A 20,686-nucleotide genomic window follows, 5' to 3' on the forward strand; every position below is an offset into this window, starting at 1 on the left:
ACACACACACACACACACACACACACACACACCATGGCACTGGAGACCTCTATCTTCCCCTCCCGTCCGGACTCCCTCTCGCTCCCTGTGGAGGAGAAGGTGGACAGGGAAGAAGTGGAGGTGGCCACAGAGGCCACAGCCTCCACGGGAGTCTTCAACCTATCGGAGGAGCTGGGCCACGTCGTCACCACAGAGACGACACCTTCCCCTCCAACCTCGGCTCAGGTCAAGAAATCGTTTCAGTCCAAGCTGGCTGAGCGGGAGGCCAAAGCCAATCAGCACATCAAGAAGACCCAGGGGATAGAGAAGGAGAGGGGACGGTTCGGGTGGGGTGAGTCACTCTGAATGTGACATCTTGTCCTTGAGCTCCCTCCCTCCCTCCCTCCCTCCCTCCCTTTTGAGATAGCACACCCACTATGTTATTTAACTGTTTTCTGGACCCTCAATCCATTGATTGAAATGCATCACTATTAACCTCTTTTGGTATCTGATAACATCTCCAGAGATTTGGAGATATTGACTCACTCTGCGTGAACCTTTTCTCCATTCAACCCTGGACCCCGTTCTCCTCCCCATCTGTCTCGCAGCACTAGTAGTGAATCTCCTCTAATTTAGACCATACTGCAGAGCTTCACCCCTCAGCGATTTTGACAGTCTTGCTCATTAAGCTCTGCTCTGTTTGCTCCAATCTTTGCTGTACATCTTCATAGACAGAAAGAAAGAAAGCCTAACCAGGGAACTGGAGAAATGTGCAGTTTATGTGACCCTTTGGCTGTTTAATTCACCATAGCTGAATTATAGAAATTCAGCTATGGTGAAGCTAATTACTGGTAAACTCCAGGAATTGGTGTCAGTGTCTCAAAGAGTACACAAAGGACAAAGACCCTACAGAACAGCACCAGAACGTCATCACAGAAAAGTCAGAGAGGGTTATAATTGGCCAAAACATCTCTCTGAACCTTTAAATGTATGATGCACGATGACTGATGTTCATGGCTTTAAGTTTATGTGATAGCAGTTTTGTGTTACACTTTCAGTTCTGGCTGGGTTCACCCACAGTAAAAAGCCTACGAAACAAAACAAAACAAAACACAGCTGAAGTCCAGTGTTGTCGCTTTTCTTCTCTGAGCGTTTGATGATGTTGTCCCGCCACACTTTGTGTGCTCTCTTTTATTCACCTGTCATTTTTCATTTATGTTTTCCCTTCGTCACCAGTCTGACTTTGCTTTGAGCCATGCTGCATCTCCCTCAGTAGTTTTGTCCCCTGCCACCTCCCTGTGTTTGTGCTCGCGTTTTTCTAAGTGCCTTCATTCAATTCTCATCGTCTGACTGCAGTCAGCGTTGCAGCTTCAAACAGCAAAACCTTTCAGAAAGGCTGCCTCGCGCATGTTTTTGTTAGAGTTTCTTGGAACAATAAATGTCTTCAGCACTGTAAAGGATCAAGAGGAGATGGCACTTTTCCTCCCATTCGTTAGCCTCGCATATTTCTTATTGTGCCTCTTCTCTCCTGTTTCTCATGTTCCTCTGCCTCTCTGCCCTTTCACCAGCCCGCACTCGCCGTAAGAGGCAGCGCTACGTGGAGAAGAACGGTCGCTGCAATGTGCAGCACGGTAACATGCGGGAGACTTACCGCTACCTGACGGACATCTTCACCACTCTGGTGGACCTCAACTGGCGCTGCTCGCTCTTCGTCTTTGTCATGGCCTACGCTGTCACATGGCTCTTCTTCGGGGCCATCTGGTACCTCATTGCCTACTGCAGGTGAGATTCAGGAAAAAGTCATATGCACTGATGTATATGGATCTCTTTTAAGTACTGAGCCATAAAGAAGTCTGCAGATTTTCATTGTAACGTCTCATTCTAAATCCAAGTGGCATCAAGAATATTTGACCTGATTAAAAATTTATCTTCTGATACTGCAGCAACATTGTATGACCAAAAACAGGGTTTTCTGCCAACACGTCCTTATATTAAAGCTTGGGAAACAGTCTTTTCTTATCTAGAATTAGAAAGAAAAAGACCATCTTCATGTTCACATGGTCCCAGCCAGCAAAAGCTCAGCTGAACAGACATCTAAACAGCTTTGTGATTTGGTTCAAAGTGAAAGCTGAAAAGCTGTTTTTCATTTAAAAGATATACAGAAAAAGAGGACCCCTTGCATCAGAATTTTACTGAAAAGTAAAAGGACATCGCTTCCTCCTCGACATCTCTGCAAAACTTCTCAGATGACCTGCAGCTTCACACCCAGACCCTTCTTGCTGTGGCATCGCTTACCATTGCACCACAGTTTTGCCCTTTTACGTAGGAACAAGTTTTGCGTGTCCAGAGTTGCACGCAGATGTTAGTGTGTGTACCTGGAGCGGACATTGTGTGGCGACAACCACTTCACGCCAAATAAAATCTCAGTCAGATGATGCATTAATAACCAAAGATACATGTATTTTTTGACAGCTAGGTGTGATGAAAGGTTTACTAAACTTTCACTCTAAAATCAAGTTTAATCCGATTTTCATCAGCCATTTAGAGCTCTTTTAGACTTGTAATCATGAGAAAACTGCTCAGCGAGTATAAACATGGATTTATGTTTGCAATTAGGGCAAATTCAAGTCTACATAATAGCCTAAAAAAAGACACCTTTTCGCTTTTTAAAACCAAATCTAGCCCATAAATTTGACGCTTGGTGAAATGAACATGATACTACAGCCAGGAGACAGTTTAGCTTTTCTTGAACTGGTGACAAAATTGAAGCGTAACACGAGATACAACGTGTTAATCAGTGCGCTTTAGTGAGGCTGGTAGGGAAATTTATTTTCGCTCTCTCCTCGTTTGTCAGCTTAGTGCTAAACTAAGCTGACTGCCTCCTGGCTGCGGCCTCACATTTAGCAGACAGATACGAGAACAGCATCGATCTTCTCATTATATTTCCCCCAAAGTTCAACCATTCCTTAATGAAATATCTTCAGGGAGCATGACATTTTCAGACATTTCTGTCATAACGGCCTAAAAAAAAAAAGCCCACTTTCTCAGCCAAAAAAGCAGATGACAAAGCAGTATTAATATTACAGTGCATTTCATCATGATGTGCTGCCTCTTCATGAGATGTGACTGCTGGGTCTCTGCTCCAATTAACTAAGGTATTTGTCTCATAAAAATTGTGACCCTTTTATATATCAATTGCAGGCCATCCTGTGGTGTGCCAGAGAACTGTCAGTGTTGCTGCAATGCTTTTGTCACCAACACAGGTCAATAAAAGTCATAGATTATATAAATGACCTAACACCACTTTCACTAATTAGCACTCCCTCTCTGGCTGGAGCTGTGTTAATTGGGGGCATTAGCGTGTGTAGTGTGTGTTAGAAAGGAAATCGTGCAGACTCTTAGTGGCACAGGACTAGAAAAAAAAAAAAACATAAAAGATGCTGCGAGGAAGTTGCATGTGATGACATATGATGAAAACGGTGGGTTTCTGCAGCCTCAGCAAGAAGTGACAGCATAAATGTTGACTTAAGCACCATGTTTAAATCTGATGAACAGGATTACTTCCATTCATTGCAGGAATTAGCTGCAAGGTGGTGGAAAATTTAAAGAGAGAGATGAGTCGTCATTTATATATTTCTGCACCTCTAGTCTAAAAATATAAATCTTCTCGCTCTCAGTCTATTTTTCCCTCTTGACACCCACTTTGTCACCTCCCGCCTTCCCTTTCTCACACATTCTGCTTCTTCTCTCCCCAAGGGGTGATCTCGACCATCTGGAGGATGAGACGTGGACGCCATGCGTCAACAATGTCAATGGCTTCATTTCGGCTTTCCTCTTCTCCATCGAGACTGAGACCACGATTGGCTATGGCCACCGTGTCATCACCGACCAGTGTCCGGTGGGCACCATGCTGCTGCTGCTACAGGCTATACTGGGGTCGATGGTTAACGCGTTCATGGTGAGCAGCTGGGATGGTAGAAAACATAGATGGGGGAGATATTTAGAAATCACTAGTAATGACAATTAAGATTATTTGGAGATACCTGATGTGATTATTCAGACTTTTAGACATTCACATTCTGATAACTGTTATGGTCTTTGTTGCATGTGTTGGTCCTGTTTTGCCCCATTGTGTTTCTGTTTTCCCTATTTGCCCCTCAACTTCGCAGTGTGAGTCTTTTGGTTGCTCCTTCTTTCTTATGTGTCTAATTTAACTTCCTGCTTTTGTTCCTTTGCCTCCGTTTCACATTGTTTGCCCCACCCTGATCCTTTTTACCTGTGTCTTGTTTTCCAGTCAGTCCTTTGTCTATATATAGTCTTGTATTTCCCTTTGTCCTAGTTGGATGGTCTGTTTGATCCCGCCTTTTTGTCCTACAACAGCTAGGACAGGCTCCAGCATCCCTGTGACCCTAAATTGAATAAGTGGAAGAAGATGGATGGATGGATGGATGGATGGATGGATGGATGGATTGTCTCTTTTTAAGATTCCTGTTTGTTTGACTTGCCCTTTGGACTTGGTGTTTTTGTCTGGTCTTTGTAACATTAAAAGTTTGTTTTTCATTATTTAAACCATGTCCTCGCTTTTTATCTCATATACTTACCAAACATGAGGTTAAATTTTGCCAAAGTGAGTATTTGCAGTAATTTTTGAATTTGAGAATCGACGTTTTCCATATGTACATTGAATTACTGTTGACCTCACTGATGATTTGTTATGTGATTATGTATTATTTGCTATTTGTGTAACATGTTGGGAAAAGGAGCTTATCAGACCTGTTCTAGCAAAGTAGGAAGTAAGGTTAGAAAAACACATCGGTATGAAAAATGAAAAATAGGCTTTCAGATTCAGAGTCAGTGTTCCAATTCATCTAATTCCTTTAGCTTTCTAAAAAGTGCCTACAATTACTGTTTGACCTGAGTCTGTTTGCTTTAACGGAAGCCTCCTGTCAGCTCAACTGAACCAAATAAAAATAATAAAACACAGTTTTTCTTGAGCCCAGAGAGGAGAGTGAATGCACAAGTACTGTAGAGACGTAATGACACAAATTATGTGCAGATAGTATTCTTCCAAAAAAGAATATTTACACTGAAAATGCAGGTGAAGCTCTTTTTTATGCAATGTAAGCACTCTTTCGATGAGGATGAATTCACACGCCGACATCCAGGCTGAATCATGTTTATGCATGTTTGGCAGCTGGAAACATTCCAAATTAACAACTGATGTACACGTGGCGTGGGCTGTTTTACTATGCATATAAAAACGGTTGATTCGGAGGTTAACTCAGTGTCACTATTCTTTTTAAACAATGGAAACTGGCAATAGCGAGATCTTCTGAAAAATGAACAAGGTTAGTTTGTATTTGGCAGCCATAATGAATGCATTCAAGATGTGTAGACTGCATCAGAATTACTTGGCTCTTTAGATGATGTGTTTGTTATGAATACCAAGAAATATTGTTCTGTAATTAATAAGCATCTGCTTTTCTACTTTGTGCAAGGCTCCCAATCTCTTTGAGTTCTGAACAGAGCCTGTGTTATACATTGTTCCTTCCTCTCTGCGCAGGTGGGCTGCATGTTCGTAAAGATCTCTCAGCCCAACAAACGAGCCGAGACGTTGGTGTTCTCCAAACACGCTGTCATCTCGCCGAGAGACGACAAGCTCTGCCTGATGTTCAGGGTGGGTGACCTTCGGAGTTCCCACATTGTGGGGGCCAACATCAGGGCCAAACTCATCAAGTCCAAGCAGACTCAGGAGGGTGAGACAGTTAATAATAAAACTGATTATGTTTCCCTTTTGCAACAAAACTGCTGATACATTATTAAACCAGTCATTCTGGGATATATTTTATCTTTCAAGTGGTCCATTTTTAAAAAAAAAATCTGAGCAATGCAATCTCTCTCCTCACCTCCACTTTACTGGCTCCTCCAGGTGAGTTCATCCCTCTGGATCAGACAGACATCAGCGTGGGCTTTGAGACAGGTGATGATCGTCTCTTCCTGGTCTCGCCGTTGGTGATTTCCCATGAGATTGATGCACGCTCACCCTTCTGGGACATGTCGCACACCCAGCTAGAGAAGGAAGACTTTGAAATTGTGGTCATTCTGGAGGGAATGGTGGAGGCCACTGGTGAGGAGACAAACACCAAATTAAGAAGCACCTGCTCTTTTCAATATATTTCTTCAGTGTTTTTTGCTGTCAGTTGACTATTATTATTAACAAAATGACATAAAATCTATGTCCTACAGTCAATAAGCAACTAAATAGTAAATAAACAAATCATCAGGTCTATTAGTTTAGACTGAAAAGAAAAGCACAAATTGGAACATAAAAATAAAGAGAAATTCATTTCCATGTATGCACAGGAAATGGCAATGTGGGTAATGGGGAAAAAACTGCTAGAAATCACTGTCTAGTGAATGAATAAATTACTAATATATTATTCACTGGCAGTAGTACAGAAATAAAGAGATGATAAGCCTGTACCATTATCAATATTTTAAAATTTATGAGGGAGCAAGCTAAACAAAGAATACCCCAAGCGATATTTTTCTATTTAAAGGTTTTATGTAACTTACTTTAGTCGTTCCCATGATTGACCATGCTAATTATATTATAAAATATAGCAAAATCATTACATTATATAAGGAAAAGTACATTGTGGTTTAAATGGATTGTAAATTTATCACAACCTCTTTTGTAAATGCTTGTTTGGCTGCAACAACTAGAAAGGAGCATTAGCAAATTAACCTTGCAGCAGTCTGATATTACACTAACACCATCACTGTTTTACAGAAAGCAAACTGTTTAAAACTGGAGACTCATCTACCCTTGGGCAATGCACAGAGCCCTGCTGTGCTTACTCACTCTTGATAAATCACCAGTAAAAATTTACCTATTGTGCTATATATTTCCAGCTTCATATTTTTATTTTTGGACTCTACTAGAGTGACTTTGCATGATTCACAGTTCCTTCCTTCCTTCCTTCCTTCCATCCATCCATCTTCTTCCACTTATCTAAGAGTCAGCTGTCATAGGGTGAGAAGCAGGGTACATCCTGGACAGGTATCCAGTCTATCACAGGGTTAACACATTGCTACTACACCCAACATAGAATCACCTAACCTAACCCTATACATGTCTTTGGACTGTGGGAGTAAGATGGAGTTCCTGGCGAGAGCCCACACAGGCACGTACCTTCTTGCTGTGAGGTGACAGTGCTAACCTCTGCACCACCGTGCCATCCTATTTTCTCTTTCTTAGACTATCAGGACTATTTAATGAGTTCATCAGCAAAATGAAAAAACAAATTCTGACACTATTATGTTGTTGCCATCACAGAGCAGATCAGGTCCACTAGGTGAATAAATACTGAAGTGCATTTTTGTCATAAATACATAATATGCTGAGCGTATTTTCTTAAATTAATAAATACAAATATTTTGTAGCAATTCCAGCTTTGATGAGCTGCTGTCTTTTACTGATAAGGGGAGAGAGGAATTTTGTTTACAGATATGTTATATATACTCCTCGCCCTGCGGGTGGTCTTTGTCCTCGAAGCTCGGGTCCTCTACCAGAGGCATGGGAGTTTGAGGGTCCTGTGCAGTATCTTAGCTGTTCCTAGGATTGCACACTTCTGGACAGAGATCTCGGATGTCATTCCTGGAATCTTCTGGACCACACTCCCAGTTTGGGGGTCACTGCCTCGAGTTTTCCCATTACCACAGTGACCACTATTACTTTCACTTTCCACATCCTCACTAGCTCTTCTGGTATTTATGGAGCTTCTCATTTTCCTTCTTCTTCATGTTGCCATCGCCTGGTATTACGTTTATCGCTATGGCTTTCTTCCTCTGTTTTTCCACCACTACTATGTCTGGTTGGTTAGCCATCACAAGTTTGTCGGCCTGTATCTGGAAGTCCCACGGGATCATTTTGACCTTTGGACTTCCAGGTCATACTCGGCACAGATGTTCCTGTATACTGTGCCAGCCACTTGGTTATGACGTTCCATGTATGCCCTTCCTGCTAGCATCTTGTACCGTGCTGTTATGTGCTGGATTGTCTCAGGGCCATCTTTGCACAGCCTGCACCTGGGGTCTTGCCTTGTGTGGTAGAACCCAGCCTCTATCGATCTTGTGTTTAGAGGTGGTTCCTGTGCTGCCATGATTAGTGGCTCCTCAGCCCAGCTTTGTCCAGTCATTGGTAGGATTTTTCGATATTAGCTACTTCTTCTATCTGCTTGTGGCAGGGGCCTGTCCTTTCATGATGGTTCCTGTTCTTGCTCCTCTACTTTCTCGGATTTCTGCTGCCTGAGGTAGTCACTGAGCACATGATCAATTGTGGTCATCTTCCTGATGTACTCATGGATCTTTGTTGTTTCATCTAGGATATTGGTTCTGACACTCACTAGTCCTCGTACTCCTTCCTTCCACTTAGCATTCATTCTCAGAGTGCTGGATTTAGGGTGAAACCCTCCATGGTAAGGAGCTTTCTTGTCTTGATGTCAGTGGCTTCTGTCTCCTCCATTGACCAACCTATCCCAGCAGGGTATCTCATGACTGGTGTAAGTGTTGATTGCCCGAATCATCTTCTTCCCGTTCAGCTCATTCTTTAGGACTTGCCTTATTCTCTGCAGGTACTTGGCAGTTGCAACTTTCCTAGCGGCTTCTTCATGGTTCCCATTTGCCCGTGGGATTCCAAGGTACTTATAGCTGTCCTCAGTGTCTGCAATGTTGCCTTCTGGTAGTGCAATCACCTCAGTTCTGACTACCTTCCCTCTTTTTGTTACCATCCAACTACACTTCTCCAGTCTGAATGACATTCCGATATCACTGGTCCTGTTGATCTTGTACACTGTAAACCCAGATTTTGATTCCACTTAAAAATACTGAGTTCATATTACTTAAAATTACCTAGAATGTGAACATTACTTGTTAATGCTGAGTAGACTGTACTTTTTGATGGTCTATCTTATTGTAATCATGTGTTTGAGTTCAAACAAGTTAATATCATCAAGTTTTGCACCTGCTAAAAATCTAGTTTATACCAGTTTTAACAGACTGGATTAATGCACAGCTGCATGGTGGCATGATGGTTAGCAGTGCTACCTCACTGGTATAATGCCATCTAGAAGGTCTGGGTTCAATTCTGGCTTGGCCCAGGCCTCTTGCTGTTTGGAATAGTAGACATTTGGTGTTTTCTTTCACAACGCTCTCTCGTATAATTTTTTATTGTTCCATGGACAAATGTTATTTGTAAATGTTAATGTACCAGTGTTCAGCAGGGCTGAGTTTTATCATGTTTATTTACCAAATTTAAACAGACACAGTTCAACACTGTAAAAAATATTTTGTTACTGGCAGCATGGTGGCATGGTGGTTATCACTGCTGCTGCACAGCTAAAATACCTATCTGATAGTCTGGGTTCAATTCCACCTTAGCCTGGGACTCTTGCTGTGTGGAGTTTGTATGTTCTCCCTGTGTCTGTATGGGTTTCCTCCCACAATCTGAAGACATGTAGTTACTGGGGTTAGGTTAATTGGTCTCTCTCTAAATTGCCCACAGGTGTGAATGGTTGTCTGTGTCAGCCCTGCTGGTGACCTGTACGGGGTGTACCCTGCATCTTACTGCCTTGTCAGCTGGGATAGGCTCCAACCCCCACACAACCATGAAAAGGACAGGGGGAATTGATTGATCAAAAGACATTTTATTTTTTCATGAACTATAAAAGATAAGTTTGGTCAATTAGAACATACAATTTAGTTCAATTGGAAATGGAGTAGTGCTTACTTAACAGGCTGAGTTAAATAAATTATTTCATTACTTAAAAAATTTAAGGCAACGAGTTATCTTGGTTTTTTTTAAGTAGATTCAACTTATCCGGGTTTACAGTGTTCAGTTCTAGGCATTCCAGGATCCACGTGTGAGGCTTTCTTGTAATCAATCCAGGTGGTGCTCAGGTTGGTCAGGCTTTTCCTACAGTGATGAGTGACTGCTTTACCAGTAGCTGGTGTTTTGCTCCTCTGGTATCTCTGCCAATTCCTTTCTGAGCCCTGCTCATGTATTGAGCCATGTGCCTGCTCATCTTAGCTGTTATGATGCCTGACAGGAGTTTCCATGTTGTGATGAGGCAGGTTATTGGCTAGTAGTTGGATGGAACCGGTGCCTTATGGGGATCCTTGGGGATCAGGACTGCTCGGCCTTCGGTCAGCTATTCCGGGTGTGTCTTAGCCTTTAGCTGCTGGTTCATTTGTGCTGCCAGGCCCTCATGGAGTGCAGTTAGCTTCTTTAGCCAGTAGGTGTGAATCATGTCAGGGCCTGGTGCTGTCCAATTCTTGTGAGACGCTTTCTTGGATGTCTACTGCTGTGATGGTTATTGGAGCCTGTTCATGGAGGTTGCTGGTATACCTGGTATACCTATTCAAGTGGCTAGCCAAGGCTTTGAGTCTTTATTTGGCAGTTTCTGAGGCCTCAGGTATAGACACCTTGTTGTACTTCTTAGGCACCCCTTTCTTCATCACACCGTTCTGCAGCTCTGATAAGTGACTCAGTTAGCTTGCCTCTGGTCATCTTTTCCATGGAGGGTACTGCTCCTTGTGGTTGTTCATCTTACAGCCAAGCATCTCAAGGCTCACTGCTGCCATGGTATAGATCAGCTGATTGGTTTCAGTGACGGTCAAAGTCGGGATTGTCCGTAGTTCTGCAGGCGCATCTGGTACTTCACGTAGTCTTGGTAATCGGCCACGGGTGGTCCAGGTTTGTCCAGGTGACAAAATGTGATGCTCTCTATATAGTCACTATTTAATAAATAGTGAGTGATCTAAGGCACAGACTACAATAATCTTCTTCTTACTTTTTTATTTTGCAGTTTTTAGTTCTGATTTTCTTCTCCCAGTCTCAAGAATTCTTCTAAACCAGTGCATCTAGATTTACAGAATACTGATTAGCAAAGTAATTTCCACAAGCTGGGAAAATTACTGTCTGCTCATAGACCCTCTCAGATTTTATATACTTCTAAGCAATTTAACACATGTTTATGGTTGTGTTAATTAAAGCCTTGTGTTAAATCTACAGAAATCAAACATTTTTGAACTGAGTCTGGTAGGAACAAGTATCCAGTTAGCAGGACACTGGAAGACAGTATTTATCTCTTCTCCTTTATCCCCCTTTTATATCACCTTATGTCAGATTCATTCTGAGAGGATGATATACTCTACTATTTTCCTCACAGTTTAAGCAAGAACTCAGTGTATCGGAGCTATTCGGGATGTGTATCTGTGAGGTAAAGGTGGCCTCTCTGCCTACTCCAAATATTGATTCCTTTAGTCAGAGGGCTTTGTTACAAAGACAGTCATAACGCCGCTGCAGAAAACATCCATACAATGACAGTTTGAGAGTGAAATTTTTTGTGACTGAATTATGTTTCTGTAAGAGTTTTAGGTGTGGTGCTTTTACTCTTCTGCATTGCCACCACCAGGCACAGAAAATCCTGTTTATTTCAGCTAATTTATTACACAGACCAGAACTAATACCGTGAAGGGAAACATGTATTATGAATCTTTATAGTCACCCATTTGTTTGTGGATGCAGGCATGACGTGCCAGGCGAGGAGCTCCTATCTCGCGGAGGAGGTGTTGTGGGGTCACAGGTTCAGCCCAATGATGTCACTGGCAGAGGGCTTCTTTGACGTTGACTACGGAGCGTTTCACCACACATTTGAGGTAATCTCTCTAAACAAAGGTGTGATGATAAAGCAAATAAAGCAGTGCATGATTTGTCACAGACAAATATTTCCATCCAACCAAGCATTTTCTTAACCTCTGGGGTCTCAGCTCTCATAGGACAAGAGACAGGGTACACCCTGGGCATAAACTCTCACCTCAGCTGCACTAGAGGTTGTTTTGGCAGTATTAATTGCCTGTCATTGACGATTTGCTAAATTTTCCTAACTGTGATCAATAAGCAGACAGACAAGGACTGCATGACTTTGTGTTTAAATTTACTCATGGAAATTCTTATCGTTTAGGAGGATTTTCAAAATAAATCAATTTGCTTTCAAAAAGAGAAATATTTAATATGAATATGGCACTGCTGTTAACAACATCACTTCTTTTAAAATAGGCTTTTTTTAATGAAATAAATTCAGTCAAAAATAGTATTTTCCCAATCACTTTTGCTTGACATGATGGTCACAAGGTCAAGGAGAGAGAACAGCAGTGTTCAGAGAAGCCGACTTCACCTTCACTAAAGGTGCTTCAAAATGTCTCAATGGATGACCTGAATGTGCTGTGGTGAGACTACACTGTCCTTAGGGTGGGTTACAAAAAGCCTCACCCCAGTGTGGAACTAACAAAAAGATTAAAGCTTTCCAGTCACATGGTAAAATTACATGTTTGCATTAAGAAAAGTTGCTCAACCTGTTATCCACTTAATATTTTCTCTTCCATCTTAAGAGATGTTCCACTTTAATACTTCCTTTATTAATGCTTTTAGCAGCTCCAAAATAAACTGTAATACTAATTAATATTAATTGTAAAAGCTGGCAAAGCAGCAATGCCCCAAAAGAGGACACAACCAAACAACTTCGATTATTTTAACACAATCATCTTGCATCATCTTTAATTAAAGCGCACTTTTAATAAGGTAGCACAAGCATTTGCTTGAGGGTTTAACAATCCATTAAAAGTACAAAACATATCTGTATATTAGCAAGTTATGGTATACGATGGAAAATGCAGCAGTAATTTACATGTTTTGTGAAAAGCCTGATTCACTTTAAACTCCTGTCTTTTGATAAAGGATGGTCCAGTGGATCCTGTGTTTAAGGAGGTAATAAAAGCAACTTTCCTGTTGTAGAAAAACTCTTCAGGTGGGCCTTTGAATATTCAGGTCCCCTGCGACATGATATCTTTTGATAAACTCAAACATATGCCAACGATTAAAGAAAATACCTCAAAAATTTAAGGAAACACAAATACCACAAACAGTCAGATTCTTAGATTCACTGCACAGCTAAATACAATAAACTGAGGCTGGTGTGTGAACACAGGCATTGAAACTGAAGTCAAAATCATGCACTATTGCCTTTCACCCTTTCCCGTCTTGTGGCATGTCCTATGTTGGTGATTACTTCTCTACTGAAGCCGGGAATTTTCATCCTTTTATATACATGTCAGTAGAGCTGCCCCAACTATCTCTTATTCTCTTTTGCCTCAGCAGCATAAGGTTTTCTCAGCCAGAAGCAAAACTGACTGTTCAATCAAAAATTCAAATCTCTAATTGAAGCCTGAGGTCATACCCGGGCTGTCAGTGTTGCAAAAAAACTAGCGGAGGAGCGGGCAAAAGGTCAAGTTAAAAACAAAACAAAACATGACACTAGGTAATAGGAATGAGGCTTTTTAGAACTCTGATTATAAAAGCACCATAAAATAATTTGATTGTAAAATATGGATAAAAATGTAGAACATCTACACAAATGTGAGGCTTTACTGTCACTGCTTCAGTATTAAGAGAAAGGACTTTCATTCTTCTGTCATTTGTCATCTGCACCAAGTGACAGTTTTTCTGGAAGCAGCAAGATTATCGAGAAAGAAAAATTGGATCTACTCTTTCTCTGTTATCCCTATTCCTGTCTCCACCTACACGTGCAACTGCCAGCTAAATTCTCACATTCTCGTGGGGTTGTTGAAAAGCATGCTGGGACATGTAGGAACTCTGACTAAAGAATTTATTTCATGTTTATTTTTGTAGAGATGTAGACTGTATATTACAGTTTAGGCGACCTTGAGTGTCCTGAAAGGTGCCCATAAATAAAATGTATTATTATTATTGTTATTATTATTATTATTATTATTATTATGGACATGTGCCACATACCTCAGAATTTATAGCCTAAAGTAACGAGTCTTACGTTTTATAACTAAGCAGCTGTGTAATTTCTGCACATTCACTTTTTTTTGGCATAAAGGAATTTTTGGCTCCCTGAAAATAAGTTTTAGCCAAAGAAAAATCACACAGATTGACATAAGATTCTAAGTTTTTAACAAGTTTTGTAGTTTGGATGAAATTACTGAAAATAACAAACATTTTGTATATTAAATATATTTTGTTTTGATCATTATTTACAGTTTTTCAAAAATGAAAGTACTAAATGTTATTATGGAAAAATATGAGTGGCAGACCAGCCAGCAGACATTGCCTTCTCAGCCATTGCACTAGCATGGCCAGTCCTGTCAGTAAGTAAGTCCTGCAGTGGGTATTGAGAGTTTATCCTGAGCTAATCTACTGAAAGAATACTTCCTATTAATGCCCCTGTACCAAAATAATCTGTAATTCAGTTAGAAGGCGCTCGTGGGATAGTCAATCAATAATAGAAGTGAATGGAGCTAAATGGCTGAAGTAATTTTAACATCTGCTTCTCATCAAAAACCACCCAGATTTTATATTTACAAATATACATACTATCAAATTTATTTCCTAATTGCAATGCTAATGCATGCCATTTGGTCTGTTAACTTCCTTTTCATCCTCCCGCACAAAATAAAGCAGGAGGACATTGTCGTCCATCTGAACGTCTATCTGTCCGTGAGGTTTTACCTTTCTGGTCTTTAACTCCAAAACCACAAGAAATTGAGCCATGAAATTTAGTATATTTGTTCTTAACTCTTCAAAGATGTGTAACACGATATTCATATTCCTGGATTTTTAGTACCCTTTGGCTGTATTTCTCTGAAGTAAAGAACATGGAGAATTTCAGGCTGCTAATACTATGATAATATATGCTAATGGCATGCAGGCTCCTTATCATGCCTGATTGGCTTAGCCTTATCATGTGATCATATTGTGCTGTGTGATTGGCTATACCTACTTCACCCTTATTGTCTGAAATGGAGTATGTGGAGATTCCCCATATCTAGCAACTGAAATAGATCATTGAAAAGCTGGCAGTAGCTAGATAGTGAGCAAATTGTAAATCCCAAATTTCTAGGTAAAGAGCCAGTCTGTTTATAGTAACTCTAGGCAACAGCCTGATTGATTAGTCAACTTCTGATTGGCTGAGCATTGTCTAACATGTTGGTTAGGGATGACTCATGGCCATAAATAGTACAGACTATGATTCAACATTAAGCAATATTAAAGCCATATCTACTGCTCAGCAATATTGCTCAAATGTAAACAACATGATTGCATTATGCTTTGTACGTGGTTTGCCTTATGATTATGGAACGTAATGCATTGATATCAGCAGATTATGTAATATGAATGCATTATGTAGTAATATTCCTGTACACACTTGAGTATAATATGTTGTGAATATGTAAGTTTGCAGTATATCTGGCTTATTGTTATAGATTACATAAATAGAAAGATATTATGTAGTATCCACCCTTGTACAAAATTACAGTATGTACTTTGTCCAATTTGTTTAGCATGGAATTTTTTTGCATCTGTTCTAGATGTGGTTACCAAAAAGTATTTTTAGAGATGTTAAAGATAATCACAGAATATCAATCTCATACAGCATGATTAAAATTGTTTTGATTCAATGACTATTGACAACACCTCCAAATTAGGGCAAAATTGTTCTACAGAAGGTGATAAGATGTATGCTGAAGGGTTTTCTATTATGAAATGGGGCTCTAATGTTATCCTGACTTCTACATTTATTTTATACAGTCATTAATTACAGAAGGATATTACCATCGGTAATGGGTCATGTTAATTTTTTGTTGGAATTAATTTTGTATGCTGTGTATTGCCTTTTCAATTCAATTCAGTACAATTTTATTTATATAGTGCCAAATCACAACAAACAGTTGACTCAAGGTGCTTTGTATTGTAATGTAAAGACCCCACAATAATTACAAAGAAAACCCAACAGTCAAAACAACCCCTATGAGCAAGCACTTGGTGACAGTGGGAACGAAAAACTTCCTTCTAACAGGAAGAAACCTAGGACGCTTGATGGCATCCATTTCCAGTATGACCAATGGTAAAAGCTTGGTGGATGCTGCTGGAAATTCTCTCCTGTTGCTTCTTTGATGTGTGAAATCAAACTGTGAATGGTGTAAACTAGCTGTGCTGTGCCTAATGCCTATGGAAGGGTGACATACTAGAATGGAAACCACAGATAAAAGTCCAAAATTGAACTATATCTGTTATCTTGATGCCAGTGGAGGCAATTAAACCTCTCTGGGCTGTAGCTCTATTGGTCCACATTCATGTTGTACTACCTCAGTAGCAGCCCGTGTGAAACTGAAAGTGAAACTAATAGTGTGTGATTTTTTTTTTTTTCCCTACTAAGAAATTCTCATCTCATTCAAGGTGGACACACCCTCCTGCTCAGCACGAGAGCTGTCATTGGCTGCAGCCAGACTTGATGCTCACCTCTACTGGTCCATCTCCAGCAGACTGGATGAAGAGCCCACTCTGGCCAACCAGGCGGCCAAGCAGCCGGACAGTGGCTCGGCTAACAGCAAAACAGGGGAGCCGACCTTCATCGTTGGGGAGATGACCGACATCCAAGAGCAATCAGTACTGGGCGAGCTGAACGGCAGTGTCGCCACTGACCAATCAGAATCAGAGGCCTAGAACAGAGAATGTTTACAAAGACCTTCAGTATATCACCACTACCACACCACAGTTTCCAGACTTTTACTTTCAAGACAACAAGTAGTTTCATTATGCTCACTTCTGCAGTATATGCCATATCTTATGTTACCATCTGGAAGAGTTTATTTCTTGAAATTTTTGTCTTTTAATTGTGCGTTCGTCTTTGTTAAAAGTGTACTGTACGTGTGCTATCTCCTTTCAGTTTGTTGTGTTAGCTCCAATCACCCTTGCCTATATCTACATTTAAATGACAATACTATGCTTTTGGTGGGGGTCAACAGCAGGCCATCCTGTGGACCAAAGCGGAAAGGTAATTTGTCTTGTTGGGTAAAACGATGGCTGTATGTGCAGGGTTAACTATATAGATTGTACACATTTAAATAGGTACAGTGCATAGATGCTTTATTTTCACATGCACACTACTAGATAATCATAAGGTAGAGACTGAGAGGTAGTAGCCTGACACTTCTTTAGATGGAAAGATTGCTCTGAGATTTAAATGTGTATCCATCAGGTGTTAACAGGGTGGGAAATTAACACCAGCACACAGCCGCTGGTATATCTGTCTGTTTGGCAACAAACCATCATTTGGTGCTAGAAAAAAAATGTCTGGACACCTATTTGGCTGACAAAAGTGTAAAAGCATCCGTGGACATCACAGCTGGTTTCATCACAGATAGTGAGATTCAGCAGTATCTCCTCTTCAGGAGGCACAAAGTATTAATGTTTGCTAAAACCACTGATATAAATTTGCTGCACTCAACACATAACAGTGAGTAAACCTTTAACGCAGTGACAGGTTAACACTCAAGTGTATCCGTGGCTTCGTTTCACATGTGGCGTATGTAGAACAAGGGTAAATGTATCTTTTGTCCCCAGCCAAGTAGAAACTTAAAAAGCACAACAGTGTCCTGCTCAATTCAGCCCAAATTCCTGCTTCTGCTGCTGTGTATATATGTGGTCATTTTTACTTGATGTTTTTAATATTTATGATGACACATAAGTTAGAAATAATAAACTGCAGTATATTCCACAGGATCTGTGTCTGTGTGTTGTTCTGAGGAGGAGCTGCATGAATAACTTGCAATACGAGCATTTACAACCGCATGTTCGGTAAGAAATGGGACGTATTAAAAATTATTAATCCTTTTTGTTATTAAATTTTCCAGTTTAATAACAACAGCAAAAAAAATGTCTTAATAGATCCTAGTATATCTACCCAATTATGGTAAATGCAGTTTAAATTTCCTATATATATATATATATATATATATATATATATATATATATTTTTTTTTTTTTTTTTTTTTTTTTTTTTTTGCCCAGTGTATACTTTTAATTCAGCAATTTTAAGTGATCAAATAGTGCTCTCCACTCACTTGCACTTACTTACACACAAAACGTACACTATCTTATAAAATATGATCAACTGTTACGGTATACACTTTATAGGCAATTTATTAGGTATACCTTATGAGTACTGGTTTGTACTCCTTTTGCCTTCAGAGCTGCCTTAATTCTTCATGGCATAGTTTTAGCAATGAGCTGGAAATATTCTTTGGAGATTTTGGTCGACTGCACATCCACGGTGTCCCATTCCACCACATCCCAAAGGGTGCTCTACTGGATTAAGACCCGGTGACTGTGGAGGTCATTTGAACACAGTGAACTCACTGTTATGTTCAAGGAAGCAGTTTGAGATGATGTGACATGGTGCACGATCCTGCTGGAAACAGCCAACAGAAGATGGGTACATTATCGTCATAAACAGATAGACATGATCAGCAACATGCTCCTCCAGGCTATTACACCACCATCAGCCTGAACTGTTCATACAACACAGGATGGATCCATATTTTCATGTCGTTTACACCAAATTCTGACCTTACCATCTAAATGCAACAGCAGAAATTGAGACTCATCAAACCAGGCAACATTTGACAACATAATGAGTCCGTGTGGACTGTAGCCTCAGTTTCCTGTTCTTAGCTGACAGGAGTGGCACTCAATGAGGCCTTCTGCTGCTGTAGCATGTTGAATTCACATGTTGGTTATTCAGAGATGATCTTCTCCATACCCCGGTTATAACAAGTGGTTATTTTAGTTTCTGTTGCCTTGACATCAGCTTGAAGCAGTTTGGCCATTCTCCTCTGACCTCTGACATCAACAATGCATTTTTGCCCAGAGAACTGCCGCTCACTGGAGATTTTCTGTTTTTCAAACCATCCCCTGTAAACCCTAGAGATGGACATGTGGGAAAATCCCAGTAGATCTGCAGTTTCTGAAATACTGAGACCAGCCCATCTGGCACCAACAACCACTTGAATCATCTTTCTGATGCTCACTTTGAACTTCAGCAGGTCGTCTTGACCATGTCTACATGTCTAAATTTACTGAGTTGCTGCCACGTGATTGGCTGATTAGATATTTCAATTAAGAAGCAGCTGAACAGGTGTATCTACAGTACTAAAGTGGTTAAAATGATCTCCACCTCAACAAGTTACATTAAAATGATGCAATGCATTAGGCTGCATCTACTTTCTGGAAACCTTTTCTACCCACACGAAGCATTTCTGTTTTTTTTTTTAGCAGCAAACAGCTGGATAGCAATCCAAATAAATCTGTTTTGGTCAAAGTTCCCACCATTATTCTCCTTTAACACTAATGTGAGGATCTAATTCATATGACATAATATCCATATTCTCATTTGACTGGGTTCAAGTGTAGAGCTGTCCATTATTTAATTTCCTTTATTGAGAAATCAAACAATCAAAAACCTCATTTATCTACACAGGAAGTTTTTTCCAGTTGATCCTGATAACGGCAGCATGGTGGTGCGGTGGTTAGCACTGTTGCCTCACAGCAAGAAGGTCCTGTGTTTGAATCCACCATCTACCCGGGGGCCTTTCTGTGGGGTGTTTGCATGTTCCATGACCTTGAATTGGATAAACGGAAGAGGATGGATGGATGATCCTGATAAGATATTTTTATGTTGACCATTACAGAAACATAATAGTCGAGGTTGTAAAAATTTTGCTATTAGTAGAGGTGGGAATCACAGAGTAACTCAACATGCAATCCTATCATGACACATTTCCCATGATAACAGTGGTTTCACAATGATGATTCTCCCATGCTTGATACTCTACAACACGTCAATCTACAGCAGGATATCTGTGTTAATGAAGAAGAAAAACATGCCTGAAAAGGAAAAACAGTGCATTAAGTATTTAATAACCACCACATTATCAGCGGTCTCTAATTTTCCTTTCTACCTGCTGGCCACTATTTCTCCTTTTCGGCATGAGCTCAAGGTAACTAATGCCAGCCCATAGTCAGTGTAACCTTTTTTTAATCAAAACAAACAAATAAATAAAAGATGGCCTGAACTAGTTTATCAGTGTAGTCATATTGCATAATCCAACTCTGCAGACAGAGCAAAAATTGTGGTGTTATGTTGTGGAAATTCTCATGGTGACTGTAACTAAAACAACACTGAATGAAATTACAGTTGTTTAACATATTTTTAGGCCTTTTTAGACATTTTAGGAACCTGCAGACGTCATCATTTTGGTCCACCCTAATGTGCAGATTCTTTGCTTAAGTAAAAGTAGATGCACAGATGACAAGAAGGCTCAAATCCAGACTGGGCATCCTGGTTTACATAAGCATGCGTGCATGCTTATCGACACGCTATGGTATGAGTGGTTGTTTTCTGTTTTAGCACCGTCCAGGGTGTGCCCCATGATAATTGGGACAGGCTGTGACCATCAACTGGATAAGCAGAAGAAAATGGTTATAAGTCTTCTAGGCTTTCTTTATAAGTCAGACTGTGAGGATGTGATGTGAAATGCACCTGAAGCATCAAATGTAGAGGAAATCATTTTAGTTACATTTGTAAGAGACAGACATGCTACTAAGAGAATCCTAAAGTGAAGTCTTATGGGAGAATTCTGCAGCAGCAAAAGTGGTGGTAAAAGCTTATTCAAATGTTATTTTGGGCAGTCAGTAAATGTTGTAAGTGCCTTTTTATAAAATCAGATTTAACTGGTGATACTATACATACACACAGAGCCTGTGACCAAATACAAAAAA

General features: G+C 40.3%; 1 protein-coding gene across 1 annotated transcript; it reads left to right on the forward strand.

The window, feature by feature from the left end:
- Positions 1-25: 25 nt before the first annotated feature.
- kcnj9 (potassium inwardly rectifying channel subfamily J member 9) lies at positions 26-17,624 on the forward strand. The gene is made up of 7 exons (XM_030751822.1): positions 26-331; positions 1,548-1,761; positions 3,736-3,937; positions 5,543-5,735; positions 5,909-6,106; positions 11,570-11,700; positions 16,304-17,624. The coding sequence occupies exons 1-7, from the start codon at positions 34-36 to the stop codon at positions 16,568-16,570; spliced, it is 1,503 nt and encodes a 500-aa protein (XP_030607682.1). The 5' UTR covers positions 26-33; the 3' UTR covers positions 16,571-17,624.
- Positions 17,625-20,686: the final 3,062 nt, after the last annotated feature.

The sequence above is a fragment of the Archocentrus centrarchus genome, chromosome 17 (genome assembly GCF_007364275.1).
Source record: "Archocentrus centrarchus isolate MPI-CPG fArcCen1 chromosome 17, fArcCen1, whole genome shotgun sequence".
Lineage (NCBI taxonomy): Eukaryota > Metazoa > Chordata > Actinopteri > Cichliformes > Cichlidae > Archocentrus > Archocentrus centrarchus.